Genomic DNA, 19096 nt, shown 5'->3' with positions numbered 1-19096 from the left:
AGTCTACCAAGCTACCCAGTGGACTGAACCAAACGTTGCTGATCTATCCAGCACTAATCTAGGTGGACACGCCCACTAGTGATGTCAGAAGACGCAGATTTTCAAAACGGCTTGTAACTGCTAATCACACTCACACCTGGTGTTATAATTTGTCCCCTTTAAATACAATATCACGGTATTCGTAAATCTCATTAAAAAAAAAATCAAAATTATATATATATATTTATTTTTGTTATTATTATTATTATTATTATTATTATTATTATTATTATTATTATTATTAACATCATTTATATAATCCTATTATTATTACAGCGGTATAAGGCGTTATTCATCCTGTCGCTGACGCGGCTCTCTGAACAAAACAAGACGCTACTTCCGGCCCGGTCACGTGCCCTCTTGGTTTGTTGTCATTGTGCTGACTGGTCGTTAGATAGCCACTCCGTCCCGCCAGCCTCCCGCTATGCCCCGCACAGCCTCTGCCTGACCGACGGACTGACCGAGCGATGTCCCGGGACGGGTCCGACAGCGAGGAGGAGGAGCGCGAGGCGCTGCTCCAGACCCGCGAGAGGGGCGAGAGGGACGCGAGGACCCCGCGAGGTAAGCGGAGCACGGAGCGGCTCTTATCGGCTCTTCATATCGCTCTATCGATATGAACTGTATGATCATCACATTGTCGCTCCAGTCAGCTGTGAACACGGAATAGTCCGTGTTTATTTGGCTCTTTCCACTTCTACCTCTACGATTATGTCATTATGCATTCATAACCTGTGCACTTACAATATGTAGCGGTGAGTTCAGGATTTAAACAGGAGATCACCAGGTTAAAGTATGTTTATGAGAAGAGAAGCGTCATGCTCTGAACAACAACTGAGGTTGTTGAGGCGGTCACGGGATGCTGCAGGGAGTCAGGTAGATATTACCTTCCCCACTTTAGAGTCCCCACTGCTCCGCTATCACGATACAGCTCCACTATCACGACACAGCTCCACTATCACGACGCAGCACAGCTCCACTATCACGATAAAGCTCGACTAACACGATACAGCTCCACTACCACGTCACAGCTCCACTATCACGTCAAAGCTCCACTATCATGATATAGCTCCACTATCACGATACAGCTCAGCTATCACGACATAGCTCCACTACCACGATACAACACAGCTCCAATATCGCGATACAGCTCAGCTATCGAGATTCAGCTCCACTATCACGATACGACTCTGCTATCATGATACAGCTCCACTATCATGATACAGCTCAGCTATCACGATACAGCTCCAATATCACGATGCGACACAGGTAACAACACAGGTGAGCACACAGGTAGTGTGTCTGTGCTCACCTGAGGGAGAGGAACAGAGAGGAACAGGACCATGTCAACCATTCGCCTGGTGTCTGACCGTGGGAATTATGCTTTGGGTTCTGCTTGTGTTCAGGTTCTCCTTGCAGAACTGGTATGAGTATGAATCATGAGCTGTATCCATGACCACAGGGCGTGACAGCACCCTGTCTGCTCTGTCACCTCGGAACACTTTCTGATCTGTTAAATTAACGATATTACTACTGTAGTATGGAAGTAGTATGATGGTTCAGTTGTATTAAAAACAGATCATCACCTAACGGATCACCAATGTAGTGCAGTTTTAACTATATTTAAAGGGACTTGTTATGTTGATAGTGACAGGTGATATCAGAGTTTATCTAATCAGACCCTGGACCTCAGTTTCTGGTGATGGGACGGCACATTAGGGCTAGCTCTAGGGTTAGGGCCAGCTCTAGCTTTAAGGCTAGCTCTAGGGCTAGCTCTGTTGTTAGGGCTAGTTCTAGGGTAAGGGCTGGCTCTAGCTTCAGGGCTAGCTCTGAGGTTAAGGCTAGCTCTAGGGCTAGCTCTGTAGGGCTATCTCTAGGGTTAGGGCTAGAGCTGAGGTTAATGTTAGCTCTAGATTTAGGGCTAGCTCTGTTGTTGGGGCTAGCTTAAGGGCTAGCTCTAGCTCTAGGGCTAGGTCTAGCTTTAGGGCTATATCTGGCTTTAGGGCTAGCTCTGGTGTGGGGTTTCAGAGGGTCATTGATAAGCCTCCTGCTCCCTCAGCGCCGGCGTGCTGCTCGGCGCGCTACGGCCTGGCGCTGGTCTCCTGCTATGGCTTCTTCGTGGTGTACGCCCTGCGGGTCAACCTCAGCGTGGCCATGGTGGACATGATCAATGCCACCGAGCCAGCCAATCACAGCGCCTCCGTTTGCCCGTCCAGCCAGACCGTGGCCGAACGCAACCACACGGTACGTCAGGAGGGGCATAGCTACCGTCATAGCAACCGTCATAACAACTACCATCGAAACAACTACTGTCATAGCAACTACCATCATAACTACCATCATAACAACTACCGTCATAACAACTACCATCATAACAACTACCGTCATAACAACTACCATCATAACTACCATCATAACAACTACCATCATAACTACCATCATAACTACCGTCATAACAACTACTGTCCTAACAACCGTCATAACAACTACCGTCCTAACAACCGTCATAACAACTACCGTCCTAACAACTATCGTTATACAACTACCGTCCTAACAACTACCATTATAACAACTACCATCATAACTACCATAACAATTAAGTTACGACTACCGTCATAACAACTACCGTCATAACAACTATCGTTATACAACTACCGTCCTAACAACTACTGTCCTAACAACTACCATCATAACTACCATAACAATTAAGTTATAACTACCGTCATAACAACTACCGTCCTAACAACTACCGTCATAACTACCATCATAACAACTACCGTCGTAACAACTACCGTCATAACAACTACCTTCATAACTACCATCATAACAACTACCGTCATAACAACTACTGTCATAACTACCATCATAACAACTACTGTCATAACAACTACCGTCATAAGAACTACTGTCATAACTACCATCATAACAACTACCGTCATAACAACTACTGTCATAACTACAGTCATAACAACTACCATCATAACAACTACTGTCATAACAACTACTGTCATAACTACCATCATAACTGTGCTTGCCCCTTAGGCCCGTGTGTACGACTGGGACTCGGAGACCCAGGGCTGGATCCTGGGCTCCTTCTTCTACGGGTACATCCTGACCCAGGTCCCCGGGGGGTACCTGGCCAGCCGCTACGGGGCCAAGTGGCTGATGGGGCTTGGCATCCTGAGCACCGTGATCTTCACCCTGCTGACCCCCCTCGCTGCCGACCTGGGCGCCGGCTACCTGATCGCCGTCCGCGTGCTGGAGGGCATCGGAGAGGTGGGGGCTGATCAGTAATCAATAATACAGGACAACTGTGATATAGTGCTGTGATATAGTACTGAGACACGCAGTAGTACTGTGATATAGTACTGTAATATAGTTGTGGGGATTTGGACCACGTCAATGGTTTCTGTACAAACTTTTTGAATAATGGGTCATCTGAACTTATAACAATTAGGCTCATTTATTTGAGTATTAAGTATATGACAAACAATAACCTGAGGTGTTGGCGCCTATATGCCGATTAGCAAAGTTCGCTATGCCCCTAGCTAATGCAATGTAAGCATTTGGGCTGTTAGCGTTGCTCCGGGGAAGCTCTATACTGGATGGTCAATGAAAAAAAAGCGTCTTCACGTGTTTCCATGCCGAAAAATACCCAGTGTTCAATTTTTGCCGGAATTACACTTTAACTCTGATGGGAGTTCGTCCTACATCCCTCTGGAGCCCCTCAAGGAGAAGTCCAATGCATGCTTGTTGAGAATACAGGAAACTCTGTCCTGCAGGTGAACATTGTCTAATTTGATCAATGACAGTTATAATGTGGGAAGACGTAGTGGTGACTTATCAGTTAGACACTTTGACCCTTGACCTCCCGTAGGGGGTCGGGGAAAAGGCACAATCAACTAACGGCAGTTACACAAACAGAAGGTGAAAATAGAATCTTCCCATTACAGTAGCACTGAGACGTGCAGTAGTACTGTAATGTGTGTGTGTGTGTGTGTGTGTGTGTGTGTGTGTGTGTGTGTGTGTGTAGGGGGTTACCTTTCCTTCTATGTATGCCATGTGGGCCACCTGGGCCCCCCCCCTTGAGAGGAGCAGACTGCTGACCATCTCCTTTACTGGTAAAACACACACACACACACACACACACACACACACACACGGTTCCCCTTGGTTCCTCATGTTTCTTCTTGGTTCTTCTTGGTTCCTCATGTTTCTTCATGGTTCTTCTTGGTTCCTCATGTTTCTTCATGGTTCTTCTTGGTTCCTCATGGTTCTTCTTGGTTCCTCATGTTTCTTCATGGTTCTTCTTGGTTCCTCATGTTTCTTCATGGTTCTTCTTGGTTCCTCATGTTTCTTCATGGTTCTTCTTGGTTCCTCATGTTTCTTCATGGTTCTTCTTGGTTCCTCATGTTTCTTCGTGGTTCTTCTTGGTTCCTCATGTTTCTTCGTGGTTCTTCTTGGTTCCTCATGTTTCTTCATGGTTCTTCTTGGTTCCTCATGTTTCTTCATGGTTCTTCTTGGTTCCTCATGTTTCTTCTTGGTTCTGTGGGCAGGAGCTCAGCTGGGGACGGTCATCGCTCTCCCGCTGTCTGGAGAGATCTGCTACTACCTGGACTGGACCTGGATCTTCTACATCTTCGGTATGCCAAACACAGCATAGAACCACAGTAGAGAACCACAGTAGAGAACCATAGCATAGAACCACAGTAGAGAACCATAGCATAGAACCACAGCAGAGAACCAGAGTAGAGAACCACATAAGAGACCCATAGCATAGAACCACAGTAGAGAACCACAGTCGAGAACCGTGGGTCTAAGAGAGGAGGGCTGGAGCTAGGTCTGACCTCTGACCTCTGGCAGCCCGGTGGGTATGGTGGCTAACCCTGTGTGTGTGTGTGTGTGTGTGTGTAGGCATGGTGGGGTTGGTCTGGTTCGTCCTGTGGTCTCTGCTGGTCTTCAACAGTCCCGACCGCCACCCCAGGATCTCTGACAGAGAGAGGAACTATATCTGCAGCTCGCTGGAGAACGAGGTACGGCTCTCTCTCTCTCTCTCTCTCTCTCTCTCTCTCTCTCTCTCTCTCTCTCTCTCTCTCTCTCTCTCTCTCTCTCTCTCTCTCTCTCTCTCTCTCTCTCTCTCTCTCTCTCTCTCTCTCTCTCTCTCTCTCTCTCTCTCTCTCTCTCTCTCTCTCTCTCTCTCTCTCTCTCCTGGTCCTGACGGTCTCTGGTCCTCAGGTGTCCCGGCAGCTGGGTCCGGTCCCGTGGGGGTCCATCCTGACCTGCAGACCGCTCTGGGCCATCGTGGTCGCCCACTTCTCCTACAACTGGACCTTCTACACGCTGCTCACCCTGCTGCCCACCTACATGAAGAACGTCCTGGGCTTCAGCATCCAGCAGGTCAGCCCCCCTCCCCTGGTCCTCCTGGTCTCCCCTGGTCCACCTGGTCTCACCTGGTCCACCTGCTCTACCTGCTCTACCTGGCCCACCTAGTCTACCTGGTCTGAGTTGAAGGATAAGGAGTTCATGTGGGGTGATGTGACGGTCATTTCGGGGTCATGTGGTCATGTGGAGTCACGGGGTCATGTGGTCATGGTGTCATGTGACCTGCAGAACGGTGTGCTCTCGGCGCTGCCCTACCTGGGCTCCGGGCTGCTGGCGGTGGGGGGAGGGCAGCTGGCCGACTACCTGAGGGACGCACGCCAGTACCGCACTGTGGTGGTCCGCAAGGCCTTCTCCCTCGTCGGTGAGACCACCCACCCTCCCACACACCCTCCCACCCACTCACTCACCCACTCACCCACCCACTCACTCACCCACCCACCTAACCACCCTCCCACCCACTCACTCACCCACTCACCCACCCACTCACCCACCCACTCACTCACCCACTCACTCACCCACTCACCCACCCACTCACTCACCCACCCACCTAACCACCCTCCCACCCACTCACTCACCCACCCACTCACCCAACCACCAACCCAACCCACCCACCCACTCACCCAGCCACACACCCACTCATTCACTCATTCACTCAATCATCCACTCACGTAGCTGACCCTCGGCCTGTTATTATAACACCCATATGTCTGATCAATTATTAATCCAACCATTTATACAATTAATAATAATAGCATTATGATAATAGGATTATTATAGATATTATTAATATTAATAATAATATTCTTATGTATGTATGACTGTTCCTGATAAATCTACATAATATATTAATATTATCAATAATATTATTCTGATCATCTCAATAATAACCTCCTCAATGCAGTATTAATAGTATATTATTATAATATTATTATTAATAACAGGTATGATATTCTCATATCTCTGATCAGGCATGGTGGGGCCGGCCGTGTTCCTGGTTGCCGCCGGCTACACGGGCTGTAACCCCCTTTTGGCCGTGGTCTTCCTCACCATCTCGTCCTCCCTGGGGGGGGTCTCAGCCTCGGGCTTCAACATCAACCACCTGGACATCGCCCCCTCGTAGGACACACCCCCACAGCCTCTGACATACAGCCTCTAACCAGCACACATCCTCGGACATACAGCCTCTAACTAACACACATCCTCTAACCAGCACACAGCCTCTAGCCAGCACACAGCCTCTAACCAGCACACAGCCTCCATCAAACAAACAGCCTCTAGCCAGCACACAGCATCCAACAAACAAACAGCCTCTAGCCAGCACCCAGCCTCTAACAAACAAACAGCCTCTAGCCAGCACACAGCCTCCAACAAACAAACAGCCTCTAGCCAGCACACAGCCTCCAACAAACAGCCAGCCTCTAGCCAGCACACAGCCTCTAACAAACAAACTGCCTCTAGTCAGCACCCAGCCTCTAAAAAGTACACAGCCTGGATTTCCTACAGGAAATGAGGGCAGTATAATGTCCTGTAACAAGTCCATCACCCTTTCCCTGACCTAGATTCACATGCAGTAGTAGTACCAGTAGCAGTAGTAGTAAGTATGTGTACCAATAGTACGAGTAGTAGTAGTAGCAGTATGTGTACCAGTAGTAAAAGCAGTATGTATACCAGTTGTACCAGTAGTAGTAGTAGTATACCAGTAGCAGTATGTCTACCAGTCGTAGTACCAGTATACCAGTAGCCGTACCAGTATACCAGTTGCAGTATGTCTACCAGTAGTATCAGTAGTAGTACCAGTATAACAGTAGCAGTATGTGTACCATTAGTAGTAGCAGTATGTGTACCAGTAGCTGTAGAATTATGTGTACCAGTAGTACTAGCAGTATGTGTACCAGTAGCTGTAGAGGTATGTGTACCAGTACTAGTAGCAGTATACCAGTAGCAGTATGTGTACCAGTAGTAGTACCAGTATACCAGTAGCAGTATGTGTACCAGTAGTAGTACCAGTATACCAGTAGCAGTATGTGTACCAGTAGTAGTACCAGTATACCAGTAGCAGTGGTGTGTTTCTCCTCAGGTACGCTGGCATCCTGCTGGGCATCACCAACACCTTCGCCACCGTCCCAGGCATGGTGGGCCCTGTGGTCGCCCGGGCCCTCACCAAGAACGTAAGACACACACACACACACACAGACACACACACACACACACACACACACACACACACACACTCACTCCAGTGCTCTGGTTTCAGAACACCATGGAGGAGTGGCAGCTGGTGTTCTACATCTCCGCCGGCATCAATCTCCTGGGAGCCGCCTTCTACACCGTGTTTGGCCGAGGGACAGTCCAACCCTGGGCCGTCCCCAAGCCCCGCCCTCTGCAGGATTGACCAATGGCAGCCTGGGTTCCTGCGTGCTACTTTACCACCGCTGCCCAGCAGGTGGCTCGGTGCTCAGGATTAGCCCAGATGGCTTAGAAGTTAATTTAGTAACTAGTTAACTCAGCGAGGTGTAGCAGCGCTTTACACACTCACACTTAAAGGGAACATTAATAATCTTAAATCGAATCGTAGTCCAACAGATGTTATTTTAGAGCTCAAAGCTGATTGGGTACGACCCCCTGTCAATGGGCTGGTCTCGATGTGAACCTCTAGCTGCTAATCAGCATTCGGAGGACGCCTTACACAGAAGCCTTTTATTCTCTCTCTCTCTCTCTCTCTCTCTCTCTCTCTCTCTCTCTCTCTCTCTCTCTCTCTCTCTCTCAGTGGCCCTTTGTGATTGGTTTTTCCCTCCCCGCTCTCTATGCAAATAAAAACGCCCATAATTTCCCTTTTGCAAAACCAAAGGCGGGCCAGCGGAGGGGGGGGCAGAACTGTGACCACTGGGGGGGCAGCACTGTGGACCCTGGGGGGGCAGCACTGTGGACCCTGAAAAAGAGTCCAAACTAGTCAGACTCGAGTCAATCCCTTCGAGATGTTCTGTACACCTGGGAGTGGTAAAGGGCTTTTTATGGTTCCAAGTTCCCGCAACGCAATGACCACGCAGACGCTTCGACGCAGTCATGAACGTTTATGGTTCTGCGTCGGGTTTTAGTAAGCGGACCAATCACAGCCCTTGCTGCGTCGCCTTAAGACCAGGCCCCCCCCTCTCTCTCTCTCTCTCTCTCTCTCTCTTTCTCTCTCCCTCTCTCTCTCTCTCTTCCTCTCCCACTCAGTCCCTGTCTTTCTGTCTCCCTCTCTCTCTCTCTCTCTCTCCCTCTCTCTGTTTCTCCCTCTCTCTGAATTTTTAACAGTTAAAGGGACTCCAGCCTTGTTCATATGAATGTGAGGCTAAATATTGTATACAGATGCTGCAGATATTGTATCGTAATGAATCTATTAAGATGTTTTTATTAATGACTTGAAATGTTTTTATAAATTACTTTTACCTGTTTTTATCAATTACTTTAATGCATGAACTCGATTTTCTGAGAGGAAAACCAAGAGGACCAACAGCCACCGCACACCACTTGCGAATCTTTCTTTTCGTAGGATGGTATGGGTAAGTACCCGCCTTTTTCGCCACTGATTGGTTAGAAGGGCTCTCCTTTAGATCGTGTTTCGATTAGTCCTAGCTGTTTGGGGGAGTTTAGGGTTAGAGCCCTTCCAACCAATCAGAGGCGAAAAAGGCGGTACTTACCCCTACCATCCTATGAAAAAAAAGATTCGCACCCCGCTGTGAGGTGACCGCAGCACGCGGAGGAGCGATTAAATGTTCGTCAACACTTTGTTTACATTAATTTGCATATCAGGAGAATAAGGGAGTTGATTTATCACGCGTTAATGTTTAAAGTTCGCACAACCTTTTCCTTATCGTTTAGTTACTGAACAAGAGACGCGTTCTGATATCTGTTTTGTATTCTATTGTTTTCTTAATAAACCAAATGATGTCTTAAGACTCCGTGTCCCGTTATCATGAACTTATTATGAGGCTAGTGTCATAAAGCGCCTACAACGGGGCATCCTGTCGGTCCGCGGGGCGCCTGTTAGCTGGCCTACTGGATCCATCCTACGGGACCTGATCCGGAGTGATCTGGACCAGGTCCTCACCTGCACCCGCCGCGCGCCCTGCGCGTGATGCTGGAGACGCGTCGCGGCCGCGCGCACATTACGCAACCGGCGGGCGAACGGATCAGCGCGAGGACGACCGACAGGTAAACACTCTGATGTTACAAACAGGACCGCAGTCATTATTTTGGATTAATTACTAAGCTGTCAGATCAAAAAATATCTTTCTTTAAGGATTTGAATCGAGTACTTTATAGTCCGCTGCGTCACGAGTGGACCTCTATTAAAGAGCGCATTACGCGTCTGAGTGGAGATGATAATATGGCGCCGAAAGCTGAGCCCGTCCGTCAACTGTCAGCTTTAGCCCCGGTCACCGAGACGGTCCGACGGCGTCTGGACCGCCCGGTCCCGGAGCCGTCAGGTCCCGGTCGGTCTTCATCAACAGGCTCGTGTTGCCGGTGGATGGAGTTACAAACAGCCTCCGCCGGCCGCCGTCCCGCGCTTTGCATGAAGCCAGAGACATTTGTTTACCTGCGTCTCTAAACTCCTAATCATCAGCTCAGACGCGGGGGGTTAGTGAGTTTGACTCGGTAGGTCTGGATCAGACGCGGGGGGTTAGTGAGTCTGACTAGGTAGGTCTGCATAAGACCCTGGGGGTTAGTGAGTCTGACCCGTTAGGTCTGGATCAGACGGGTCTGTTTCCTCCATAATGAGGAGAACGGTTCAGTTGGGCATACCTGTCCAAACCTCCTCCCATTGGCCCAGGAGACACTGCAGGTCTAGCCTGTCTGGCCCCGTGTCCAATCAGAGGACAGGCTTGCTGAAGTTAGGGTTAAGTGCTGAAGCTAGAGTTAGGTGCTGAAGTTAGGGTTAGGTGATGTAGCTGGTGTTAGGGTCAGGTCCAGGGTTAGGTGATGTAGTTAGGGTCAGGTCAAGGCTTAGGTGATGTAGCTGGTGTTAGGGTCAGGTCCAGGGTTAGGTTTATCTAGTTAGGGTCAGGGTTAGGTGATGTAGTTAGGGTCAGGTCCAGGGTTAGGTGATGTAGCTGGTGTTAGGGTTACACTCGTGGACTCCCGCTGGCACCGTTGGCATGGCTGTAATCAGCCAGAGGCTGATCTGATGGGAGGCTGATCCAAGGAGAGGTTGCCATGGCGCGTCACCGCAGGGAGTCTGGCTCGGTCGTCATGACGCTGGTCTCTTGAGGGGGGAGACAGCAGCAGGTTCACTCCTGCTCTGGTGGTGTGTTGTTGAGGTCTGGGTCTGTGTGGTTCTGGATGGTTCTTTAGGGGTCAGGGGTCATCTTGCTAACCCCTAGCTGCTCATTAATGAGAATGATGAAGCAGGCTGGGTCCTCTGTTGAGGACAGAGGTCATCTTTAAACTGTTGACATCGCGTGCTGTCTCAGGGTTAGGTGATGTTGAACGCTCTCTATCTTCAGCCATTCTGGATTTGGACGAGGCCCTGTCACATGGTTTTGTTGACCAATGGCAGGCGGCGATGTATTGGGGGTGTGTGGGGAGGGTCTGCCTCATTTGGGGAGGAGCCTGCCTCGCTGGGGGAGGAGCCTGCCTCGCTGGGGGAGGAGCCTGGCTCGCTGGGGGAGGAGCCTGCACAGCGAGTGGGGAGGAGACCAGTACAGCGCTGCCATTGGCTAGCAAACCCCTCATTGTGTCCGTGTTCCTCTGCAGGCCAACGTTCAGCTCAGAGGTCAGAGGTCAGCAGTCAGAGGTCTGCGGCCATGGGGAAGGAGAAGCAGCACATCAACATTGTGGTGATCGGCCATGTGGACTCTGGGAAGTCCACCACCACCGGCCACCTGATCTACAAGTGTGGCGGCATCGACAAGAGGACCATCGAGAAGTTTGAGAAGGAGGCTGCCGAGGTCAGTCGCCATGGAGACGTGGACACCCCTTAGCCCCCCGTCTCCTTCTAAAGCTCTGTGTCTGCTTCTACTGTTGAAGAAGACTATTTATGTTAGTAAACTGTCAGTTAACTCATGATGTAGAGATGACCCTGATGGAGTTGTGTGATTGGTTGACCGTGCCCTCTGACCTCCAGATGGGGAAGGGCTCCTTTAAGTACGCCTGGGTGCTGGACAAACTAAAGGCAGAGCGGGAGCGCGGAATCACCATCGACATCTCCCTGTGGAAGTTTGAGACGGGCCGCTACTACGTCACCATCATCGACGCCCCCGGACACCGCGACTTCATCAAGAACATGATCACTGGCACCTCCCAGGTGACCCCACCTCCACACCAGCTCTACCAACACACCAACTCTATACCACCAACACCCCATCTTTACACCACCACGCCACGAAGTCAACTGATTATTTATAGACTTGGTAGTTATTAAGGTATTCATGAATATTTGCCGTTAAGACGTCCTAGCCCACAGCAAACCTCAACCCCATCGTTAGGTTGGTTGGTTTATGCTCGCTATGTTTTGAATACTAATTAGATCATTTTTGAAGAATACGTCTCAACCTTAAAATAAGTAAAGCCTTAAGTTTTACTTCCCATACAATACAAGAGACAAAATACATTTAATTAAATCCAATCTACCCTCCACCACACACTAAAGCCAGAGCTAAAGCTAACATGAGCTAGTATGAGCTAGCATGGGGAGCTACAGCCACTAATATCCCTTGTGGCTAGGCGGACTGCGCTGTGCTAAGAGTTAGCATGGGGAGCTACAGCGGCTAACGTTGTGTCGCTAGGCGGACTGCGAAGGGCTGAGAGCTAGCATGGTGAGCTACAGCCGCTAACATTCTATGTCGCTAGGCGGACTGCGCAGTGCTGAGAGCTAGCATGGGGAGCTACAGTGGGTAACGCTCCGTGTGGCTATGCGGACTGCGCCGTTCTGAGAGCTAGCATGGGGAGCTACAGCGCTAATGCTCCGTGTGGCTAGGCGGACTGCGCCGTGCTGATCGTGGCGGCCGGGGTCGGGGAGTTCGAGGCGGGGATCTCAAAGAACGGGCAGACCCGGGAGCACGCGCTGCTGGCCTACACCCTGGGCGTCAAGCAGCTCATCGTGGGCGTCAACAAGATGGACTCCACGGAGCCGCCCTACAGCCAGAGGAGGTATGAGGAGATCGTCAAGGAGGTGAGCACCTACATCAAGAAGATCGGATACAACCCCGACGCCGTGCCCTTCGTCCCCATCTCCGGCTGGAACGGCGACAACATGCTGGAGGCCAGCCCCAACGTGAGCCAATCACACGCCTTCACACTCATTACCGGTCAATTACAGGCCTTCACGCTCAGTACCGACCAATCACACACCTTCACGCTCAGTACTGGTCAATCACACACCGTCACGCACAGACACACGCCTTCACTGACCAATCAAAAGCCTTCACGCTACGTACCGACCAATCCCACACTAGGAGTGGGAAAAATAATCGATTCTTCGATGCATCGCGACTCTCTCTAGAAGGATTCCATCTCGATGCAGATAAATTAAAAATCGGAATTTGCCTGCTGCAACATTCTGTTCGCCAGAGAGGGAGTCATTTTTTAATTATTTCATTAATCTTGATTGTGTATTGGCTAATCTGATTTGTCTTGACATGATTGCGATTCAGCCTAGGCATAGCATGCACGCAAACTCACAACTAGAGACAAGAACTCCTTCTAATTGACTAAGAGCAGCTTTTTCTTTAATAACAATATTAAAAAAAAAACTGAATCCATTTTATTTTGTACATACTTTTTACATATCGCGTTATAATGCAAGCTGCATTGATTATTGCATTGTTCAGAGAAAGTCATATTTGTGACAAAAGCTTTTTCTCTAATAAAATATATTAGGTAATTCATCTATTAATGTCTTTAATGATCATCACAAAAGTAGGAAGTGATTAGCAAACTGAGTAGCAAACTCAGATGTATACATCTTTTTTTGAAAATCCTGCCTCCTACAGGAAATGTAACCAATGCTGTAAAACCAAGTGGCTTCTCAAACTAAATGTTTTTATATATTGAGGGAATTTACAGCCATTTAGACACATTTATAACAATAACATTTAGGAGACGCTTTTATCCAGAGCCACTTACAAAAAGTCAATTTGTCAGAAGAAGAGAAACAATATATCCCTGTAGGCAGTGTTGTGCCTGAACGCGTTCACTGAACGAAAGTTCATGAACTCGTTCATATTTTGGGCGAACGTGAACTGAACGTATTGTATTACTGCCTGATGAACGTTACTGTGAACTCGTTCATTCTGGTGTCAGTGAACGGCACGCTCACTCGGTTTAACTTCGTTCAATAGGGGGGTTATTTCTCTACCAACACGGCGGATGCGCGCGCAGATCGCCGTGTTGTTTGACCGGTTGCCATGGTAATCTCCGTGCGGTTCATTTGCAGTTGAGGTGTTGCCAGCTTACTGTTACATTAAACTGTAATCAGAAAAGGTGGTTATATGCTATAGACCCTATAGTATCTGTCATATAAAGGCTGGGACGAATTTCATATTATAAATATGTACACTTTATTTTGAAAGTATAGACCAGCGCGATTCCCATTGAAACGAATGGCGCGGTGATTATTCTTCAAAACGAGAGCTGTTAAATTGTGGAAAATGAATTAAACTGTAATCAGACAAAGCGGTTATATGCTATAGACCCTAGAGTATTTGTGGTATAAAGGCTCAGACGAATTTCGAATTATAAATATGTACAATCCATAACGTTAGCTCTGGCTCATAGCTCAGCGGAGTAGAATACCTCCTAGAATCATTGCTTGTTGGCCGGAAAGGGGGGCTGTTCACGTTTGGTTGTAGTCTTTTCGCTCGGTTCTCCGTCTCATCAGTAGGGCTAGAACCGAGCGAAAAGACTACAATCAAACGTGAACACCCCCCCTTTCCGTTTCCGCCAACGAGCAACGAGTCTTCCAACTTCGCTACGATACTTGATACAACCACTCTATATCATCCTAGACAAACCACAAAGGGGGCTCAATGTTCAAAATACCGGAAAAAATGAAAAGCTCACAGCAACATATTGAAAAAAAGAACTATGAACTAGTTCATTTTTTGGAACTGTGAACTTAGTTCAAAATTTTGAATTATGAACGTTTAACTGAACTAGTTCATTTTAAAATTTGTGAACTGAACTTTGAACTAGTTCACGAAGAAAGTGAACTTTCCCAACACTGCCTGTAGGTACACCAAGTGCAAAGCACCAACAATCACTAGGTTAACCCATTCCCCATATACAACAAAGATAGCTAGGATAAGATGCTACACAATGCTTAGTAATATTTTTGAAGTGCAAGGACGTAGAACATACAATAAGTGTTAGAGGAATTGTGGGAGATGGGGGGGGATGCAGAGTCTAGGTGAACTCCTGAGCCAAGTAAAGGTACGGCCACACCAAACGCGTTACTCGCGTTAGGGGCGTCGAAAATCGGCATTTTTGCATTGTTTTAGGCGCGTAGACGCGTTAGGGGCGTTATACGCGGCAGACGCACGTAATGACGCACGTAAACGCACCAACGCGCTCAACGCACAAACGCGCCGAGTTCAAAAAATTGAACTTTTAACGCGAGTAACGAGTGACGCTTGCACAGAAGCACATGGCGGACATCTTACTCTTTATTCTGGGAGGAAATAGTAACGTAGTTACGCCATTAAAGTGTTTATGTAAACATTTTTAGCGAGAAATTTGCATTTTACTTTCATAATGTTCGCTCGGTGAATGTGAAGAATGTTTGGTTTGATAGTTATGACGAAGAGGGAACGCTCCATTCACTTGCATGGGCAGCGTCTTTGGTTGCTAAGCAACCTCAACGTCTTTGGCAGACTTTTTCTCTGCTGATCAAAACACACCAGACACACCATGTGAAGTTATCTAACCCGGTTATTGTTATTTATATCCGAGATTATTTAATCTAACCCGATTTTAGCTCTATCATGCACCCAAACACGGCGGCGTTTGGGTTTCCTACCTCGGACTCCTAAATACAGCGCAGCGATGATGGCTGCGTAGGCGCGTTAGGCGCGTTGAACCATTTTTGTGACACACAATGATTAAGCGGCAGGTTAGGCGCGTTACACGCGTTATCCAACGCGGGCAACGCGTTTGGTGTAGCCGTACCTTGAGTCTTGAGTCTTTAACCCGTTCAGACAACGTTGGCTGGGAGGGAACACTGAGGGACTGGAGTGGGCAGCAGCTGTAGTGGGGCAGCAGGTGGAGCTGTAGTAGGGCAGAAGGTGGGGCTGTAGTGGGGCAGAAGGTGGGGCTGTAGTAGGGCAGCAGTTGGAGCTGTAGTGAGGCAGAAGGTGGGGCTGTAGTGGGTTAGCAGGTGTAGTTGGAGCAGAAGGTGGGGCTGTAGTGGGTTAGCAGGTGTAGTTGGAGCAGCAGGTGAGTCTTGTGCCGTCCCTGCAGATGACGTGGTTCAAGGGGTGGAAGATTGTCCGCAAGGAGGGCTCTGCCTCAGGGACCACCCTGCTGGAGGCGCTGGACTCCATCCAGAGCCCCAGCCGGCCCACCGACAAGGCCCTGCGGCTGCCACTGCAGGACGTCTACAAGATCGGAGGTGAGGACCCCAGGGGGATTCAAACCGGCGCACTGTACCGTGTGTTGCTCAGGGGCTCAGTCGCCTTTGTCTTTTAGAGATCCCACACACGTGGGGTTGACGTAATACCAGGCGTCCCCACTAGGCGGCATCATCCCTTCCCCGGTGGCGTGGTGATGTCACTTCCTGTCTCGTAGGGATCGGCACGGTGCCGGTGGGCCGCGTGGAGACGGGCGTGCTGAAGCCGGGCATGGTGGTGACCTTCGCCCCGGTCAACGTGACCACGGAGGTGAAGAGCGTGGAGATGCACCACGAGGCCCTGGCCGAGGCGCTGCCCGGGGACAACGTGGGCTTCAACATCAAGAACGTCTCCGTCAAGGACATCCGCCGCGGGAACGTGGCGGGGGACAGCAAGAACGACCCGCCGCAGGAGGCCGCCCTCTTCACCGCGCAGGTTAGCCTAGCTACCAGCTAGCCTAGCCACCAGCTGTTCCTCAGGTACCTGCTAACAGCTAGCCTAGCTACCAGCTGTTCCTCAGGTACGTGCTAGCCTAGCCACCAGCTGTTCCTCAGGTACCTGCTAACAGCAAGCCTAGCGGCCAGCTGTTCCTCAGGTACCTTCTAACAGCTAGCCTAGCCGCCAGCTTTTCCTCAGGTACCTGATTACAGCTAGCGTGGCCTCCAGCTGTTCCTCAGGTACCGCGTAACAGCTTGCATAGCTACAAGCTGTTTCTCAGGTACATGCTCACAGCAAGCCTATCTACAATCTGTTCCTCAGGTAGGTTTTTACAGCTAGCCTAGCCGCCAGCTGTTCCTCAGGTACCTGCTATCAGCTAGCCTAAATAACAGCTGTTCCTCAGGTAGATGCTTAACAGCTAGTCCATCTACAAGCTGTTCCTCAGGTACCTGCTAGCAACTAGCTACAAGCTGTTCCTCAGGTAGGCATAAGGTACCAGGTATGTTACAACCAGCTGGTTCTCCAGGTAAATATCAGAGCATGGCTTGTTTAGAACCACATATATATAGTATATATAATAATATATAATAGGGTAATGGTTCAAATGCAGGTTATGTTAGGCATCACTGGTTCCTGCTCCAGTGGTCCAGTGGGGTCTGAGCAGTGGTTCCTGCTCCACTGGTTCAGTGATTCCTGCGCCGTGTCTCCAGGTGATCATCCTGAACCACCCGGGGCAGATCAGCGCGGGATACGCCCCGGTGCTGGACTGCCACACCGCGCACATCGCCTGCAAGTTCAGCGAGCTCAAGGAGAAGATCGACCGCCGCTCTGGGAAGAAGCTGGAGGACAACCCCAAGGCCCTGAAGTCCGGGGACGCCGCCATCGTGGACATGATCCCCGGGAAGCCCATGTGTGTGGAGAGCTTCTCTCAGTACCCCCCGCTTGGTGAGTGGCCTCTCCCAATACCCCCGGCTGGGTGAGTGGCCTCTCCCAGTACCCCCCGCTGGGGGAGCGGTTCTCCTGTGACGGCGGTGTTTGGTTCCTGACGGCGGTTGTGTTGCAGGGCGCTTTGCGGTGCGTGACATGCGGCAGACGGTGGCGGTGGGCGTGATCAAGGCGGTGGAGAAGAAGAGCAGCAGCACTGGGAAGGTCACCAAGTCGGCCCAGAAGGCCCAGAAGAACAAGTGAAGAGTGACCCCCGGGCCCGGGTCCACTGGGGCACGACCTCTGCCTCCACCACCCCCATCCTATCCTCCACCACACTACACCAACCCTCTCCCTACACCACCCTTACCTCAACCCTCCTGACCGCCACCCCACTACCCTCCACCACCACCCCATCCTCCACCACCTCAACTCCCGCCTCCTCTTCGCTAAACTTTGCAACCTGACCCCAACCAACAAGTCAACCTCCCGCTTCCCCCACCCAACCTCTCCTCCACCCATCCCCTCCCCACCATGGGCTGCTTCAACTCCACCCTCAGAGACTGCTAAATAATGCAGCGCAAAAGCACCAGGAGCAAAGAACTCACCCCCCACCCCCCTCAGGACTCTCCAACACCACCCCAGGACCCTCCAACCCCCAAGGACCCCCCCCTCCCCAGGACCCTCCAACCCCCAGGACCTCCAGTCGGTGTGTGGTTAGACCATCGTAGCCTCCCTTGTTCTAGCTCTTTGATGGACATTATACGACCTTGTGTTTTAGCTCCTTGACGGTCGACAATCTGTAGACTTCCGCGTCGCACCGCCACTCTAGTGTTAGCAAGATGCTACTAACTCTGTTGGCAAGATGTTGCTAACGGTGCTAGCTCACGCTGTAGCGCCTCATGGCGTCTGCAAGTTATATTTATGTTGTTGTGTATTAGTGTAGTGTTTGAATTTGCCGGGAATTCCTGGTATGTAGAAACCTTTCAGAACTTCAAGCTTTAAATCTCACATCTTAAAGAGTAAAAAAAAAAAAAGGTCCTGAAGGGAGTCCTAATAAATTGTGGTTCACTAAGGTCAATCAATTGTAAGCTTGATGCACTGAAAGTTAATTAGCATAAGATAATGCACCTTATCTAGACAGCACAAGCCACTGGGCAAATAAACATGTTTCAACCAATCCTGTGCCTCTTACTTTGACCCGACAGGACATAGTCTGTAAGGTGGAGCAGAGTGAGACTCACTAAAAGGACCCTAACCCCAACACCACACCTCATCTCACTCAATGCGCCTCCTTCTCATGCAACGCCCCTTTAGTTACAGGCTGGTGGACATGATCAATGGACTTGTGTCCCAACTAGGTTACCCTACTAGAAATCCAGTGAAACTGAAGATACCGCTGAGGTGATCCAGACGCTGCACCTGAGCCTCTGAGACCTGAGCGTACAAAGAGTTGAAGTCGTTTTACATGTTTTGAACAATTTAATCAAAATGCACACAACAGGCGTCTGAACAACAGCACCTCAAGCAAAAACAAGAGAACACTTTTTGGAAATCAACAACCATTTAGAACCTCAATACAAACATGTGGGTTGTCCTGGGGCCTTAACTACAGGGGCCCTCCAGGGGTCTTCCTCCTGAGGTCCCACTCCAGCAACCCTAGGGTCAGGGGCCGTCCAGGTGTGCTGCTGTTCAAACAGAGAAGGTGTATCTCACATTGTAGAACAGAC

General features: G+C 49.7%; 2 protein-coding genes across 2 annotated transcripts; both read left to right on the top strand.

The window, feature by feature from the left end:
- The first annotated feature begins 390 nt into the window (after positions 1 to 390).
- Positions 391 to 9354, top strand: slc17a5 (solute carrier family 17 member 5). The gene is made up of 11 exons (XM_079730427.1): positions 391 to 600; positions 2096 to 2280; positions 3079 to 3312; positions 4070 to 4157; positions 4593 to 4679; positions 4951 to 5069; positions 5272 to 5433; positions 5647 to 5779; positions 6387 to 6534; positions 7496 to 7586; positions 7673 to 9354. The coding sequence occupies exons 1-11, from the start codon at positions 507 to 509 to the stop codon at positions 7808 to 7810; spliced, it is 1479 nt and encodes a 492-aa protein (XP_079586553.1). The 5' UTR covers positions 391 to 506; the 3' UTR covers positions 7811 to 9354.
- Positions 9355 to 9527: 173 nt separating this feature from the next.
- LOC307070348 (elongation factor 1-alpha, somatic form) lies at positions 9528 to 18432 on the top strand. The gene is made up of 8 exons (XM_079728778.1): positions 9528 to 9612; positions 11155 to 11348; positions 11525 to 11704; positions 12377 to 12673; positions 15856 to 16006; positions 16183 to 16439; positions 17153 to 17387; positions 17506 to 18432. The coding sequence occupies exons 2-8, from the start codon at positions 11205 to 11207 to the stop codon at positions 17628 to 17630; spliced, it is 1389 nt and encodes a 462-aa protein (XP_079584904.1). The 5' UTR covers positions 9528 to 9612; positions 11155 to 11204; the 3' UTR covers positions 17631 to 18432.
- Positions 18433 to 19096: the final 664 nt, after the last annotated feature.

Source organism: Pollachius pollachius (genome assembly GCF_949987615.1).
Source record: "Pollachius pollachius genome assembly, chromosome: 2".
Lineage (NCBI taxonomy): Eukaryota > Metazoa > Chordata > Actinopteri > Gadiformes > Gadidae > Pollachius > Pollachius pollachius.
Note: the sequence above shows the minus strand (reverse complement) of the source record. Positions and strands in the feature narration are given on the sequence as shown.

Bases quoted from the DNA above. Each gene is read 5' to 3' on its own strand.
- slc17a5 (XM_079730427.1), top strand. From the start codon at position 507: ATGTCCCGGGACGGGTCCGACAGCGAGGAGGAGGAGCGCGAGGCGCTG. The intron at 3,313-4,069 runs GTGGGGGCTGAT...GTGTGTGTGTAG, and splicing joins TGCTGGAGGGCATCGGAGAG to GGGGTTACCTTTCCTTCTAT. The intron at 4,680-4,950 runs GTATGCCAAACA...GTGTGTGTGTAG, and splicing joins CTGGATCTTCTACATCTTCG to GCATGGTGGGGTTGGTCTGG.
- LOC307070348 (XM_079728778.1), top strand. From the start codon at position 11,205: ATGGGGAAGGAGAAGCAGCACATCAACATTGTGGTGATCGGCCATGTG. The intron at 11,349-11,524 runs GTCAGTCGCCAT...TCTGACCTCCAG, and splicing joins TTGAGAAGGAGGCTGCCGAG to ATGGGGAAGGGCTCCTTTAA. The intron at 12,674-15,855 runs GTGAGCCAATCA...CCGTCCCTGCAG, and splicing joins TGCTGGAGGCCAGCCCCAAC to ATGACGTGGTTCAAGGGGTG.